This window comes from Zingiber officinale, chromosome 7A (genome assembly GCF_018446385.1).
Source record: "Zingiber officinale cultivar Zhangliang chromosome 7A, Zo_v1.1, whole genome shotgun sequence".
Lineage (NCBI taxonomy): Eukaryota > Viridiplantae > Streptophyta > Magnoliopsida > Zingiberales > Zingiberaceae > Zingiber > Zingiber officinale.
In genome coordinates, this window is record NC_055998.1 from 126,583,229 (window position 1) to 126,600,187 (window position 16,959).

Genomic DNA, 16,959 nt, shown 5'->3' on the forward strand with positions numbered 1-16,959 from the left:
AAGAGGAGCCATAGCCTTTTCGTAAAAAAAATGAAAAAAAAACACTCTTATTATTTGTCATCATTTTTAACCCCAAATTGTCTTGCCGAAAAGGTGTATGCATGTTTCTTCTTCCCTCCCCCTTTTGCTGGTCTATTTTGTTATCTAAACTAGCTAGTATATTTTGATTTCTACATGTAATTCCTAAATCGGTCATTACGCTAACATGAGAGCACAGAGGGCCTTGGTGGACAACATTTTCCATAGCATATTAGTCGTCCAATTGTAGTAAAAAAATCATTATATTTATCTTAGACATCCCTTATAATCCGTTTCTAAATTAAATGAAATAAGATAAATTATAAGATCAATTTATAATTAAATTAACTAAGGAATAGAAGGAATTTTTTTTTTGTTAAAAGTATTTGATAATTCAACATGTTTTTAGTTTGCAATCTTTCTTGTAGTATATTCGCCAAGTAGTTTTAGATAAAAGTACTTTGTCTCCTTATGTATGTACTATACTGATCAAATAGATAAGGCCACGTGGTGTAGCTACATGATATCTTTTTAAAAAAATTTTAATAAACGATTAATTTAAGAATGCTAGGTTAATAAACCGCTTTCTGATTTATTCGGATAGTCAAGAAAAATTTCTATGAAATTGAATCAGTTAATCCAAAATTAATAGAATTGAATACATGGTAGCAACTATTAAACAAAAACAAAATTATTTGAAGTTCATTTGTTGTGTTCATTGGAATTCGCAATCATAAAATGCTTGTCAAAGAATTCTGACCAAACAATATTTGACAAATTTAGATTGCTCAAATAGGAAAACGCATGAGCATAAATGAAATATTTAAAATTATTTTTAGTTATAATTGAAATTTACCAATTCATAGTTCATATTGATTATCAAGTAGCTTTTGCCAAAGTAGTTGATAATGTAAAGAAATAAATAATGTAACAGAATATATGAGATCCTAAAGGTCCCTTTAATTTGAATTTATAACTCGCACTAGGTAACATGAAAGCATAATGAGATCCTAAAGGACCCAGGAGTCTCTATCTAGTCATAGTTGAAATTTATCAATACTTATTATTTGTCGACTTATTGTTAGCTAAGAGCATTTAATTTGGTCGCCCTACATTACTTAAATAGTATATATTTGATCATAATTGGAATTTGCCACTATTTACCACTACTTAAAGAGGTACTTGAGGAATTTTGAGTTGACGAAATAAGATGTGCAAAGAAAGCAAGAAATACTCAACGCTCAAAGATCCTATCAAAACTAGAGACACTTGATCACAAGGGTTTGAGGTGTGATAGTGAGAACAGCAACAAATAGAAGTTTAATGTAATAACAAAATCATCACGCTTTGCCCTGCATGTTAAGCATGAGTAAGCTATAACCATCAGGATGGGCTTGTTATTCAAGTCTAAGTCGTCGACTGTTTGGTGAGAAGCACCGATGGACATTGGCAACCCGGTCAATGTATTGCATAACAATACGTTCTAAAAGATGGGATTGGAGTAACTTGGGTCTGGGAAGTATTACTAATAACAAGAAAAAAAATAAAGAATTGAGACTTTAGAAACAATTAATTTAACTATGACCTTTAGAGAGGAGCCTGCCCAGGTTATCAAGGTCAAATTTTAGATGGTTGACTTGCCTTATATTATGAGAATATGAAGCCATGCCTAAATTTTGCTTGAGGGCAACAAAATCTAATGAAATAAACAAAGAGTTTGAATTTAGACAAGATACGTAAACAAAGATAAAATGCAATTAATAAAATTAAAAGAAACAACATAAGTCAAACATAAATAAATTAACATGATTTTTGTTTAATATATTTATCAAATAGTTTATTTTAAAATAATCTTAAATAAAATTGTCATTTGCTGCCCCTAAACTAGAGGGAGAAACTACACACCCATCCAAACCACCAAAACTCGATGATATAGCAGAGCTGTAAGGAGTCTGAAGGCCTAAACAAATGGAATACAACTTGGAAAATAAATTAAGTATGATTTCAAAAACAATAAAAGATTTCTGAAATTAGAAGGGCCAGTAGACCCCAAACTAACTTAATATGATAGATAAGAACATGGCAATCTTTTAATATATACCGAGTCAAAACATTGCGCTGCAACCAATGACGTTTCTATGACAAGGGGCAGAACTGCAGCCAGATTTCTGCACAACAGACTGGGAGGGCAAGTCTAAGTTAGTATCCAAAACTAAATCGAAACCGATATGCAACAATTTCCAGAGCTCACCAATGTATATGAAGAAACTGCATCATAACCAATGGTTTCAGTACAGGAGCAAATCTGTGATGAAACACGTAGTGCTGCTTATCCTAGTTCCATGAAGATGTTTAACAAATAAAAACTAAGTCTTAAATGTGTTACATCAAAGCAGAAAATCCTTGCCCTACGATGACTGGCCACTTTCCTGGACTGAATTCATGAGATTCACAGCTTGTCCAAATCAGTAGGCGCCGATTTGGAGTCCTGGAATAAAGAAAATTTCAGGTCAATAATTTAGTAAACACGCATGCCACTCTCCAAGATAACGAGAGGACGCCCTAGTAAGATGTTCAAAATACTGTTCAAGTAGGATTTATTAACAAAGCTCTCTTCAAATGCTTCTGCATGACCAAATTAAGCTTGCAATTTGATGCCCACAAAAAAAGGGGGGAAAACAGTAAAATATACGTAATTCAGAATATAGGGAATAACAACATAACCAACATGCTCTTCTGATGAAAAGGAGCTATTTTTTTCTTCTGCATGTAGGAATTTGCAGAACACTTTCAAGTTTACTAACAGACCATCCATCCTATGAGAATATCATCCAGTTTAAGAAAATTTTGTTGGATTATGTAAATATAATGAAAATTGAAAAACAATCATTCTCACCACCAACCTCCATTAATGCTATACATAATTTATATATAGCCTGAGTATCTTCTCTCACCAAGGCATCTTATTTGGTTACCTTCTCCCTTTTTCATGTTCTTATCTAGTGAATCTTCTCTGCTTCTAAATAACCTTCTAGAGGATTTCCTTAAAGCTATGTTTACTCCGAAGGATGGAAAGGGGAAGGAAAGGAATTGCCGGTGGGAAAAAATCCATAGGGAAGGTTAAAGAGAAAGGAAAAAGAAAAGAAAAGAATCCAAGGAAAAGAAACAAAGGAAACAAAAAAAATCACGGACAGGCGCAGAAGAGCCGTCGGACTTGGCTGTGTGAGGCTACCTCACTCTCACAGGTTCGTCGCTGCCTCACGCAGGGCTGCCACTTGCGTAAGGTGTCGACCTCGAACAGGGTTGCAAGCGGCGCAAGGGGCCAACATATTGCGTCCGGCCACGCAAGGTCGCTTCCTCGTGCAGGGCCTCCGGTCACGCGAGGTCGCTGCCTAGCACGAGGTTGTCGGCTCGCATGGGGCCTCCGACCGCCCAAGGTCGCCGCCTCACATAAGGCCTACAACCATGTAAGGGGCCTCCGATCGCCCTTGGTCGGTGCCTCACGCGGGGCCTCCAACCGCATAAGGTCGCCGCCTCACTCGAGGCCTCTCGCCACGCGAGGTCGCTGCCTCAAGTGGGGCCCCCGATCGTGGGAGGTCATCGCCTCGCATGTGGCTGCCGACAGCAACTGAGCAAGATTACCGCCTCGCTCGTAGTTGTCGGCCACGCGAGATGGTTGCCTCGCTCGTGGCCGTTGGCCAGGCGAGATCGCCGCCTCGCTCGTGGCCGTCGGCCAGGCAAGGTCGCCGCCTTGCTCGTGGCCGTCGGCAAGGCGAGGTCGCCGCCTTGCTCATGGCCGTTGGCCACACGAGGTCATCACCTCGCATGGGTTTGCTGACCCAATGGCGCTGCGTCGCCATGCAAGAGAGAGGCACAGCATCACGATGCCAGGGACGTTGAGAAATCTGACTGCGCATTGGTTGGACAGTGAGTTGGGAGAGGAAGGAAATTGTTTCCATCCGATTTGGGCAGATAAAAAAAAGATCAAAAATTGATCCACGGACGAAATCATATTTCCATCTGTCTGTCTGGTAAACAAAAAAAAGGAAAACAATTCATCCATTTTTACGAAGTAAAAAACAAGAGAAAATTTTCCATCATGGAAATCTTTCCACAGTTTCTATTTCCGCCCTCCCAAGTAAACAAAGCATAAAAGTTTAACTCAAGTAAACAGAGCATAAAAGTTTAACTTTTCATATTCAAAATGTGTTTACTACTTATGTATTTATAGATATCAGGAATACCAATAATCCCAAAACTAGGTAAATACAACTAGGTAATATTCAAAATTATCTATCCAGCTCACCTTGTTATGTAGAAAAATAACTAAAGTAGAAGTATACCTCAGCCATTTGTTCTTTGAAACATGTGATCTGCATGCTAATCATTTATTTACACGTGAATTTCTAGTGAGGCAACCACTTCAATGTATTTTGTGCACTCATGAAATACTAGATTGTTTGCAATGTAATATACTTGAATGACTGCCCGGATGAATATCCATTAGTATTTTAATATTAAAATCAAGATGAAGATAAGGTTTTTATCCACATCATCTTATAGGTTATACGTGTCATTGTTCTCTATTATTCTTTCAGACTAAATTGTGCAGCCACATTTTTCTTACTCTTCCATAGTACGAGGCATATCCATTGATTCTGTAATGTTAAAGCCGAGAAGAAGAAGAAGATGAAGATCAAGGATTTTTATCTGCATCATCTCGCAGGTTGTTTGTATCATTGCTTTGTATTCTACTTCGACACCAAATCACGCAACCACATTTTGTTTCTTACTCTTCCATGTTACAAGCTTGCCTCTAACATATGTAACAGACTTTAAGCAAGTAACTCTATGTCATATACGTGCAATCATCAACAAAAATTAAACAGAAAAAAAGAAAAGTGACGTTTATGAGAAAAAGGAAGAAGAGGCATGTTCAAGAGTGCTAGATAGTGGATACTAGATTTAGAACATATTTATGAGTGAACAAGGCAAAAGGAAGAAGTGCATTCATGAGTATATAGGAACAATACATAGTGATGCTTACTCAACTTGCATGTTCCATATTGAAACTTAGTTAAGGAGGGTGGAATAGTACGTCTTTTAACTTTTAAAACGCAAGCATGTTCAAGAGTATTAGACCGTGAACACCAGACTTAGAACCTATTTTTGAGTGAAGGCAAAAACGAGAAGATACATTACCTAGTATTAGAGGGAATAGATGCACGGTGATACTTACTACTCACGGGTTTCACATTGAAACTTAGTTGAGGGTGGAATACTATCAGTCTTTAACCTTTAAAAGACAAGGATAAGTGAGTCGACAATGCTGCAGATATTAAATCATAATTGTTGTAGAAAGAGCACTAGGAAAGAAGTGATCATCTAAGTGGAAGACTATATCAGATTTATAACCTCTATTAATCATCTTCTACATTCGCAGATCTTGAAAATTCCATGTAGGATAGAAAATCATAAAAAATTTAGTGATTTTGTAACGGTACTAATTGATAGTAAATTCATAGAAAAGTTCAAAATATAAAAGAGTGTTGAATATTATTGAGGTATATATAAAATTCTATCCTTTAATTGATATAGGAGAGTCATTCGAAACAAAAATAAGTCATATATTAGAGAGAAGAAGGGTAGGAAACAATTTGTAATCACCTGTCATATATGATGATACGGTGCATGATCGTGGGGTCGGCGAGATGAGGTGGTCGCGAGTCAAGACCACAAGATGGTCAAAAGTCAAGCTTACGTATTGGTCAGAAGTCAAGCTTACGTGGGGTCAGAAGTCAAGCGTATGTGGCAGTCGGAAGTCACGCATACATGGAGGTCATAAGTTAGGCCTACGTGGGGGTCAAAAGACTGGCTTGCGCGAAGGTCAAAGATCCGACCTACGTGTAGTGCTAGAGACCTAGTTGCAAGATGGGCTGGGTTAGGCACGAATGGCGTCTTAAGAATGGACATAGCGTACAGGTCAGGATTGGCCAACCAAGGATACAGGTCGGGGCTTCTAGCCTTGTGGCACAGAACATAGCGTACATGTCGGGATTGGCCAACCAAGGATACAGGTTGGGGCTTCTAGCCTTGTGGCACAGGACATAGCTTACAGGTCAGGATTGGTCAACCAAGGATACAGGTCGAGGCTTCTAACCTTGCGGCATATAGCGTACAGGTCGAGTTTGGCCAACAAAGGAAACAGGTTGGGGTTTCTAGCCTTGTGGCACAGAACATAGCGTACAGGTCGGGATTGGCCAACCAAGAATACAGGTCGGGGCTTCTAGCCTTGCGGCATAGGACATAGCGTACAGGTCGGGATTGGACAACCAAGGATACAGGTAGGGGCTTCTAGCCTTGCGGCACAGGACATAGTGTACAGGTCGGGATTGGCCAACCAAGGATACAGGTCGGGGCTTCTAGCCTTGGGGCACAGGACATAGCGTACAGGTCGGGATTGGCCAACTAAGGATACAGGTCGGGGCTTCTAGCCTTGCGGCACAGGATATAGCGTACAGGTCGGGATTAGCCAACCAAGGATACAGGTCGGGATTGGCCAACCAAGGATACAGGTCGAGATTGGCCAACCAAGGATACAGGTCAGGGCGTCTAGCCTTGCGGTATAGGATACATGGACAAGCGTATAGGTCGGGATTGTGTCGACTGACGGATACAGGTCGAGATCCAAGATAAGCGGAAGCCGACTAACGGATATAGATCGGGAGTCAAGATAAGCGGAAGCCGACTGACGGATACAGGTCGGGATCCAGGAGAAGTGGAAGCACACCGAGGCATACAGGTCGGGACCCAGGGTATGTGCAGGTCCAGATGCATAAAGCAGTAGAGGATAGATACAGGTCTGCGCTCACAGGTCGGGACCAGCAAATACAAAGAGCCAGTACAGGGATAACGAGAAGAGGAGGCTGGGCGCTACATGATAAGCAGTCTAAGGAATCGTAACCAACTGTCAGAAAATAATCACTATCTGTCAGAGAATAATCACTATCTGTCAGAGAATATGTCAATGGTCGGGTACTCACAGCACTCTGGTTCCTTCCTGGACTTATAAGAAGACGCCACGTGTCATCCACTGCCAGACAAAGCCTGACATCTGACATTCCCTGATACTCGTCAGACTCCAGAAGCATCTGTTGCGGTATAAAAAGAGATGCTTTGTCCCTTACGCAGGTACGCTCACTCGTCATTTCTTACTCGTCTTTACTTTTCGTCCTTTCTCTGTGCTTCTGGAGAAAAAGTACCTGATTTGAGCGTCGGAAGATCTGACCCGGAGACTTTTTCCCTAGTTTCTAGTCTCTAACGACTTGTGGGCTCGTCTGAGTGTGTGCAGCATCCTTGCTTCACCATCCCCGTCATCTACCCTCGTCATCCGTTCGTGTCAGTGCTCCCGGCGAGTGCCAGATCGACTAGGTCTCACAGCGACTTTCCGTCAACCTCGACTCCAACATCACCCGCCTTTGTCTGATTCAGCTTCCGAACAGGATCATATGACTATATGAGGATGTGTCATAATCAATCTATGAAGTTTACGGTGTTATCACAGGAGAAAAACTATGAACGAAGTTCAAGAAGTCACAATAAAATTGGATCAATTGGAGGAACTATAGTCTAGAAATTGTTCATATTCAATAGAACCGATGGTTACTATTTGTGGCTGCTTAGTTTTCAAAGATATAGATATCATGGTAGGTATGAACACTTATTCCAACAATGTTCTCATGTATAATTAGAATCAGCAAGGTTCTAAAATTCGCTAGGCGTTAGTCGGACGACAAATCAGTGCCTAACGCCTAGGCCGCATAGGCGGAGACTAGGCGTCACTAGGCGAATTCCTCGGTATCCCTTGTTTCATGTGGACTGTGGACAATGTCATATGTAAATCTAAATGTTGTCTTAAACAATCTCATAGCAATGGAGATCTAACTATGTATGCTGAAATAAATGGATACTTTCCAATATCAAAAAATGAAAAACTATAAAAGAAACTAATAGTTTTGTGCAAAGGAAATATATTAGACTCAATAAATACGAGTAAAAGAAACAATTGAATAGTAGAACATGCAGTAAGTTATCATAATCATGTAGTAAACCGTAGAACATATATCCAACTCGAATTTTAAAACCTTGCTATAAGCTAAAACAACTTTAGTGGTGGAAAACATTAGAAAATAGTAACAACAGTTCAATTCAAGATTACAATGCATTGTGAGCCAGTAACCATTAAGTAAAATATAATTATTGAATAACATAAATCATGTCTTAACAAAATGAGTTCAAATTATACAACTAATAATATCTCATAGACTCATATTTATTCTAGTTCTTCTTCTTCATAATTATCAATAACTTGTTCTTCATCAGACACAAACTCAATATCATTATTGTGATCCTCCTCTTCTTCGGATTCAAAATCATCTTCATGAAGTTCTCTCACTCAAGAGCTTCTTTGGAGTTGTAGATTTTCATCTACTCCACTTGCTTCATCAACCATTTGCCAAGTGAGCCCGGAACCTAATTCAACTTCATCATCTTCCCCACCATCCACAATCCAACCTTGTGCATTTGAAGCATCTTTTGCAAGAAGGACATCGACATTTCTTTCTTTTTCTCTTTTTTGTTTGTTCAACAATCTAGCATTAAATTGGACAAATACTAGATTGTTCAACCTGTTGGCATCCAACCTATTTCTTTTCTTTGTATGAAGCTAAAAAAAATAGAGAAAGTAAATATTATAGTTAGTATCTGAATATAGAGTATAGACGTTAAAAATTATAACTAATTTAATTAAAGACTGAAAATTTAAAACTTACTTCTTCAAATGAACTTGTGGTTAATGAAAGTATCCTCAATGTCACCCTTAGCAAGTTAAGTGTGTGAACACCGTCTGTACTCCACCATGCACATGGATCAAATGTATCATCATTTTTTTCACATACTTTTGCTGCCAATGTTTTTCAAAATAACCCAATCTTATCTCTATATTTTGGAAATTCTTTGTTAATAATCGTATCTTGTAAATCTAACTCATTGGCATGCAAAGTTTCCATGCATTCAAAAATCCCCGTCGCGACCTCCTCATAAAGAGCAATAGAACTACCTTTATAGTAAAAATAAGGATTCAACAAAAAAGCAGTGGTATGCAATGATGTATCAAGTCTATCTTTCATTTTTGACTCAATAATGGCTATGATAGGCTGATAATTTGATTCCACGTTGTTCAAAGCCGCCTTGATATCTTCTTTAGCTTGAAGAAGCTCACCATATAGAAACCCCATCGATGGCTTTCTATCTCCATCTACCAATCGAAGAACTCTTACTAAAAGAGCAAATATTTTCAAACAAAGTGTCACACCATTCCAAAAACTCATGCTCATCACTGTAGAGTAAGCCAATTTTCCTTTGTTTGTTTTTGACCATTTACATTTCTCCCACATATCACTTGTAAACATGGCCCTTAAACTAGCTTTTTTTTTAAAACAAACTTTGTAATGTGAGAAAATATGATGCAAATCTGGTAACTCCTGGTCAGACTATGTCTCTCTTCTTCGTGAAACTTCTCATCAATGACAAAGTCTTATAGTGAGCATAGATGAAAATGGTAAAAGACTTGGATTGCTCAATAACCTTTTTTATATCGTGGAAGTTTGCCAATACTTTCAAGCATGAGATTAATTGTGTGAGTTGCACATGAACTCCAAAAAATCATAGGTCGCTTTTCTCTCATCAATTTAGTTACAGTCATATTGTTGGTGGCATTGTCTGTTACAATCTGAACAATATTCTGAGCTCCTACTTGTTCAACACACTTGTCAACATACTAAAAAATAAGTTTACTTGTATGCGCCTCTTCTGAAGACTCCTTAGACTCTAAAAATGTAGTACCCTCCTTGCAATTAACAAACAAATTTAAAAAGCTTCTTCTTTTTCTATCACTCCATGCATCTGTCATGATCGAGCATCCATTCTTTTCTCATTCTTCTTCGTGTTTCTTCAGCAATTATTTTATTCTTTCAACTTCGGCTTTCAATAGTGGCTCCCTAAGTTGATATTGAGTTGGAGGCTTGAATCCTGGTCCAAATTGACCCACTGCCTCAATTAGTTGCTTGAAGTTATCATTATCAACAACATTGAATGAGATTCCATTTTCATAAACCCATCTCCCAACATATTGTTGAAGTTGTTGAGTTCTCTCTTTGAAAAGAGCCTCATTTATATTTTTTTGGCGAAGCACTTTACTTCCACTGGAGTGCATTTTCTGGAGCAATTGTCGATGCATATCTATCCATGGGGCCAAGTGGAAGAGGTTTTTTAATTCCATTCATCCCTTCAATTCCAAGACCTTCTTCGTCTAGAGAAAATAGCCACCTCTGCTCTACAACTTTGTTCTTCCATTATTTTGTTCTTCTTTCTGTTCCTCCCTTTTAAAATAGTCTGTTTGCACTTATTTTTGTCTTCTTGAGATGCTTTTCGACAACCAGATACATTTCTAGGTATATTTCCAATGTGCTCATTTATCCTATACACTCCCCCGACATTGTTTTTCCACATAACTTGCATTTAATTTTGTCGAGGTTCTTAGGATCAATCAATATCTCAAACTCTCATCCGATGTCATTTGACTTTCTTCTAAGAATCCCAGATTCGAGTTAAGTGACAGATGTTGTCGAAGATGGATTGCTTGCCATTGATAACAGATAATCTGAAAAAATTATATATAACAAAACATAACATGATAATAAAATTTAATTATACCATACAATACAAAATAATGAAATATAACATTAAGTCATTAACAAGTCTGAGAATATTTTTTTATATATCTTAATCTAATTAATAAAATTTATTAGATATTTGTTTAAAAAAATTAAATTTTAAATATATTTTTTATATTTTTAAATAGCCCAAGACATGGAAAGAGATATTTTTATGTCAGCAACAGAAGCCCAAGCTCACGGCATTGTTGATCATGTAGAGGCGGATCCTGAGGATTTAGAGGATTTTTTATTGTAAATCTATTCAAACCGTAATTGAATTTTCTGTGATTTTATATTGAATACAAAAAATGGATAATTAATAATTATCAGATGAATTTTCAGGTTAAGATCGATCTAAACCAACCCATTCCATTCTAATTTCTAATTATATATACAACGTATATATAATTATACGACATGCCAACTATTAAACAACTTATTAGAAATGCAAGACAGCCAATAAGAAATGTTCCGAAATCTCCCGCTCTTAGAGAATGTCCTCAGCGTAGAGGAACATGTACTAGGGTGTATGTGCGACTCGTTCAGATCATGAGTTCGAACAAATACAAATGAGAAAATTTTTTATATATAAAATTATAAATTAATAATATTTATTGGAATTTTTAAAATTTAATTTAATTTTCATATTTTTAAAACTGATTTATATAAATAAATAATATTTATTAGAATTTTTAAAATTTTAATATTTATAAATCTGATTAATATAAATTAATAATATATAAAATTTATAAATATGATTTATATAAATTAATAATATGTATTATATTTTTTAAATTTTAAATATTTTTTATATTTTTAAATCTGATAAATGATAATATTTATTATAATTTTTAAATCTGTTATATAAATTAATATTTAATATTATTTATTTAAAAAATTAAATATATTATTTATAATTTTATATATTTAAATCTGATTATATAAAGTAATTATGTTTATTAGAATTTTATATATTTAAATTTGTTTTATATAAATTAATAATATTTATTATAAAAAATTTAAATTTTAAATATATTTAATTGGGATCATAATTTAATTAGGCTTATGAACCCTATTATTGAAAATTATCCCAGTTAGGAATTGTTTTAATTTATTAAATCTAAAAAAATTTAGAAAAAAAAAAGTTAGGAATTGTTTTAATTTATTAAATCTAAAAAAATTTAGAAAAAAAAATGCCGGCGCGGACGCCGCTGGCGCGGACGCCACCGGCGCGGACGCCACCGGCGCCTCGCGAGAGGCCTCCAGCGCTGCTGGAAGCTTCACCGGACGAATCCAGTGCGTCCGGCGAAGTCCGGCGTTGCTTCCAGTGGCGCCAGTAGCGTCGCGGAAAGCTTTTGGCGCAGCCAGAAGCATCGCGACGCTATCGGCGTTGCTCGAAGCAACACCGGACGCGTACGGCGCGTTCGGCGACACTTCAGGCGATGTCTGACGCCCTGCAATGCATCCGACGTTGCCAGAGAGTTGTCGCGACGACGAATCGAGAAACAAAAAAATAAATTAACAGAAACAAAAAATAAAAACTTACCGAAAGCACGCCGCAATCAGAGAAGCTTCCGCCGCGATCAAAGAAGACGAAGAGTCGGCAATGAAAGAAACGAAGCGCCTCAGCAAATACCTAAACTATGCCTAAAATACGTAGGCCCGCCGAGCCCACCAAAGCCCGCAATGGCCGCCGAAGCCCGCCGAGGACCGCCTAGGCGGCCCAGCCGCCTAGGTCTTCTGCCTCGTTGGTTTTCGGCACGGCCTAGGCGACGATATTTCGAACACTGATAATCAGTGTGGTACATTGGATACAAGGGTATTAAGATTTAAGAACTTTCACACCCACATCCATATCATCCACCTCCGCATCTTCATCCAACAGAGTGAGACATGACTTTAGGTGAAGTGGTGATGACACATGAAGGGAATACATGAAAGACCTGTGATAAGGATGAGGGAGGGAGGAGAGGGAAGCAGGAACAAGAGGAGGTGAACAAGGCTCCAATGCCAAGTTGAGGTAAGCATTAATTTTATATCCAAAGGTTTTATACAACTTATGTATTTATTATTATCAAAGAAACGCTTATATACCTATACTAGACAAATATATGACTAGGTAATATGCAATGTCAAGGAAACGTATTATCGCTAGACTAAGTAAATAAATATACACAGGTAATATTCAACTAGGTTAAATTTTATCCTCAAGCAAACCATTCCTCTCTAATAAGCTTCACCAATTAATTGGCAAATTTAGCAAGTTTTTCAAAATTGGATATATGTGTAATTAAATAGGACTTAAATGACAACTTAAAGTACACTTAATTAATTGGATATATGTCTAATATCCATCAATCCAAATTCAATATTCTTGCTCTTCAGCTTACATTACAACATCATTCAAATATCAGAATCCAACTCTTGGTCTACTAGGACCAAGCTAGGTGTAATTGCACCAACACTCTCCCCAATATGACCAAGTTGGAGCCTAATTGCACCAACCGTCTCCTTTTTTGATATTTAACAATATGTTTAAATTAGATTTATCCATCCATCCAAATTCCATCCTCTATCTGATTTCTAACTTAAACACTTCACTTCCCTTCCTTTAACATTAATCAAAAAGTCATCTAAAGACCTATGTCTACTTGACTGTCAAAGTTAAGTAGAGATTCCTATCTTGAATCTCTCACTTCTCCCTTTTGACAACCCCTTTGGTGTACATCACCATTATTTAGAATTGAATTTCTCCTCTTTCACTCAAGAAAGAATCCATTTCTTCATCTCAATGCTCATTCCATGAACTCTTTGTCTCATCAAGGTGGGTACCTCCTCCATGTTCCAAAATAGATTCACTAAAATGCCTGAACATAGTCTTCAATATATGACGATGTTCCACAAGATTAGAAACTTGCAAACATGGCAAAATGCATTATTATTATGCCGTATGACTTGTGTGTTATCCTAGTATCACAGAATAGTTTCTTTGTAAACTAAATTTCTTTGCAACAAATTTTTGAAGCAGATTAGCATCTTGCACACAGTGATGGCTAAATGCATTGTTCTTATACCTTCTACTTAAATGTGATAGAACATCCTGGTTAGCAAAGTTGTATCTAAAATTTTAATGTTAAAGAAACTCATGTTAGCAAAGCGTATTTCTCAACTGAAAATATTTGTGTGTCCTATTATAAGAATCTTAAAAATTTTGGGAGTAAACATTTTCAATAATCAAATACAAGAAGAAAATTGTACAAGACTATGATTCCATACTTCTAGTAATTACAATAATAATTGATGCGGTGATGAAGGGGAGCCCACCAAAGATAGGTCAAAGTAGGGGAAGACCGACTGATGTGGAAGTCAAGGTCAAGGAAAGAGTCAAAGCCAGCTGAGGGGGCGAGTTACGGCTGAGCGGACCGAGATGTCCGAGAAGACGAGCCAAGCTAAACGGATAACTCGAGGTTAAGAGACAAACAGGCGACACATCCCCCAGTCACCGTCCATGCCAAGCGGGAGGCGTGTCCTCCCGGATGAGAGGCAGCCCTCCGACAACAAGAAATCTAAGAGAAGGGAGAATGCTCGGTGCGGCATAGCCGAGCGAGGGTGTCTCGACCGAGCGGATGTGTCCCGACCAAACGACCACGGCTCGGCCTACAGTGGAACCCACCCGTATATCTCCTCGTACTCTTTTAGAGGTTTGTGCCACTGACAACTCATGTTCCGTAGACAAATCATACAGTAAAAGCTTCAGGCTATTACATCAGAGATATGCATGTTCTCTTAAGGAAAGGTGTCAGGGATACTTTTTTTACTTGTTTTTTCTAGGACACTTGGGAAAGCGCGTGCACGCTTTGAGATGTGTGCACAAGCACTACAATAGCACTACAAAAGGGGGGCATCTACAGGAAGAGGTATGTGCAACTTCATCATTCTACACGCTCTTTTGCTATAGTTTTCCTACTGTTTTCTACATCGCTGAAGACTGACTTGAGCATCGGAGGGTCAATGCTGAGAACCTCTTCCCGGCCCGGCACTGCCGCTTTTGTGTTGTAAGAGCACGTGGAGTCTTCCCCAGTCAAATTTCTAGCTACGTCCCTAGCTTTCCGTCTTCTCCGCTTTCGGACAGGAACAAGAATAATATAGAAGAGATAACAATGCTAGATGGGGGTGCATTTAGTCACTGATAATGATAAAATAAAATGCAGATATAGAGAGCAGTCAGCTATAACTCCAGTAGATAATAAGAAGGCAAATAACTTGAGTCAACATGGACATGTTCAAAGACAACCAATAAATTATATACTTAATGTGACAAAAGTGATATATGTGATTTGAATTTTACTAGCCGTATAACCTTGTGTGTAGCTCAATTAAGTGAGAAAATTCAAGTAGCTAAGCCAAATTAGTTGGAACAAACAGACAATGAAATGTAGCAGATATTAGTCAACCAATACAAACATATTAAGGCTGCATATAGCAAACATGGTGCATAACATTATAATTAATGCTCTGAAACGGAAGTAAAGCAGAGTGCCTATTCAGAGCCCACAAGATTATGTTTTCCGTTTTATTGTAGCCTGAGGTAATCATTTTCTCGAGGAAAGTAAAGTTCTGAATAATCATAAACTTGAGATATTAGAGTTCGATGGAAAGAAAGAAAGAAAGAAAAAATGTTTCGTAGCAAACAAAACTAGACGAGAAATTGAAAGGTTGAGCCCGAGACAAACCTTAACCTTCCATCCCGAGATAAGGTCCTAGCGGTTGCGTTCTTGGGGCAACGGACGGTTGAACCCTCCCCTCCGATTCATGTACTGCCTTGGCTGTCTCTTTGTCACCGCTTTCACCCCACTGACGTCGTTCCCTGAAACCGGCTTCCCTTTGGTGGAATCGAACCCCGTTGGGATCCCCATCATGTTCATCATCTCCAACTCATCCGGGTCTATGTCAGTTGTAGTGGCAAGAGCCTCTGCACCCCCAGGAGCGTCTCCGACCTGCTTCTTTTGTTCCTTGGATCCACCGCTAGCGGGAACTGTGGAGGAGGAGCGATGGCGGTCGCGTTCGCCATCGCTGCCCTCCCGACGACGTTTCCGGCGGTGAGCGTCGGAGGAAGGGGACCGGGAGCGCCTGTTGTGACTGTTGCGGTGGCGATGGCGCTCAGTAGACCGGGAACGCGACCTGGAGGGGGACCTGGATCGAGAGCGCTTCCGGTCCCGGTCTCTGTTCCGCACGCGATCTCGATCTCGATCTCGCTCGCGGTCGCGTTCGCGTTCGCGGTCTCGATCACGGTCACGGTCACGGTCACGGTCACGGTCCCGTTCTCGATCTCGTTCTCGGTCCCGATCCCTCTCGCGGTCGCGAAGCTTTTCCCTCTCCCTCCGCCGCTCCGACATCTATCGCTTGGTGCTTTGGTGTGCCCTAAGCTGCTGGAGCTTTGCTCGAGTATCCGAAAAACGCGCTTTTTTCCATTTTATTTTGGAGTAATATCTGGACTGGTTTCTTTCACTGAGAAATATTTTCCAAATTTATCCGGAATAAAAAAAGGTCAATTTAACATGCCGCGTTTCTTATTTAGCAAAATGAGCATCTATTTTTATTATACCCCTATTTTATTAATAGATGATCTAATAATAAATTAATAATCCACTAATATATAGACGGTATTGAATTTTTATGCTCCATTGACTCCAATCGATTGCGTACTATCAAAAACTTGTAATGGTAAAAAGTGCAATGAGATTGATTGAAGTATTTTTAAGCTGTTCCAAATTTAATATCCCAATCTTAAAACTTGAGCAACTTTGGTTTGAACTGTTTTAGATGTGCCGTCGTCAATAAGTTTTGATTAAAAAATATAAAGCTACAATATTTAAAATTTTGACAGTATGAACTAGAGAGTCCTGGGAATCTTTTGGTGAGTTTAATGAGTGACTGTGGTACCTAGGTCCTCTAATGAGCTCGTGATAAAATATCTCAAGATTGTACCAATTTAAAAAACTCATAGCTCTCTATTTAAGTTATGAAATTTATGTCCGTTACACTTAGGAGGATGCAAATAGTGGAATGAACTTGGTTTGAAGTGTTTTGAAATTATCTAAAGTGAGTTTTGGCTAAAATTCATTTGATGACTCTAAAATGTCTAGAATTTCAAAATTTTGAAATA

General features: G+C 38.3%; 1 protein-coding gene across 4 annotated transcripts; it reads right to left on the reverse strand.

The window, feature by feature from the left end:
* Positions 1 to 1,755: 1,755 nt before the first annotated feature.
* Positions 1,756 to 16,279, reverse strand: LOC122002430 (U4/U6.U5 small nuclear ribonucleoprotein 27 kDa protein-like). 4 transcript variants are annotated; one of them, XR_006117654.1, is made up of 4 exons: positions 15,527 to 16,231; positions 2,405 to 2,506; positions 2,270 to 2,323; positions 1,756 to 2,198 (listed from the first exon to the last, which is right to left on the reverse strand). XR_006117654.1 is itself a non-coding variant. In XM_042557592.1 (2 exons), the coding sequence occupies exon 1, from the start codon at positions 16,187 to 16,189 to the stop codon at positions 15,554 to 15,556; it is 636 nt and encodes a 211-aa protein (XP_042413526.1). In that variant the 5' UTR covers positions 16,190 to 16,279; the 3' UTR covers positions 2,273 to 2,506; positions 15,527 to 15,553. The 4 variants fall into 4 exon arrangements, 1 of the variants encoding a protein (XP_042413526.1); XR_006117653.1 differs by having other exon boundaries at positions 2,270 to 2,506; positions 15,527 to 16,239; XR_006117652.1 differs by lacking the exon at positions 1,756 to 2,198 and having other exon boundaries at positions 2,273 to 2,323; positions 15,527 to 16,279.
* Positions 16,280 to 16,959: the final 680 nt, after the last annotated feature.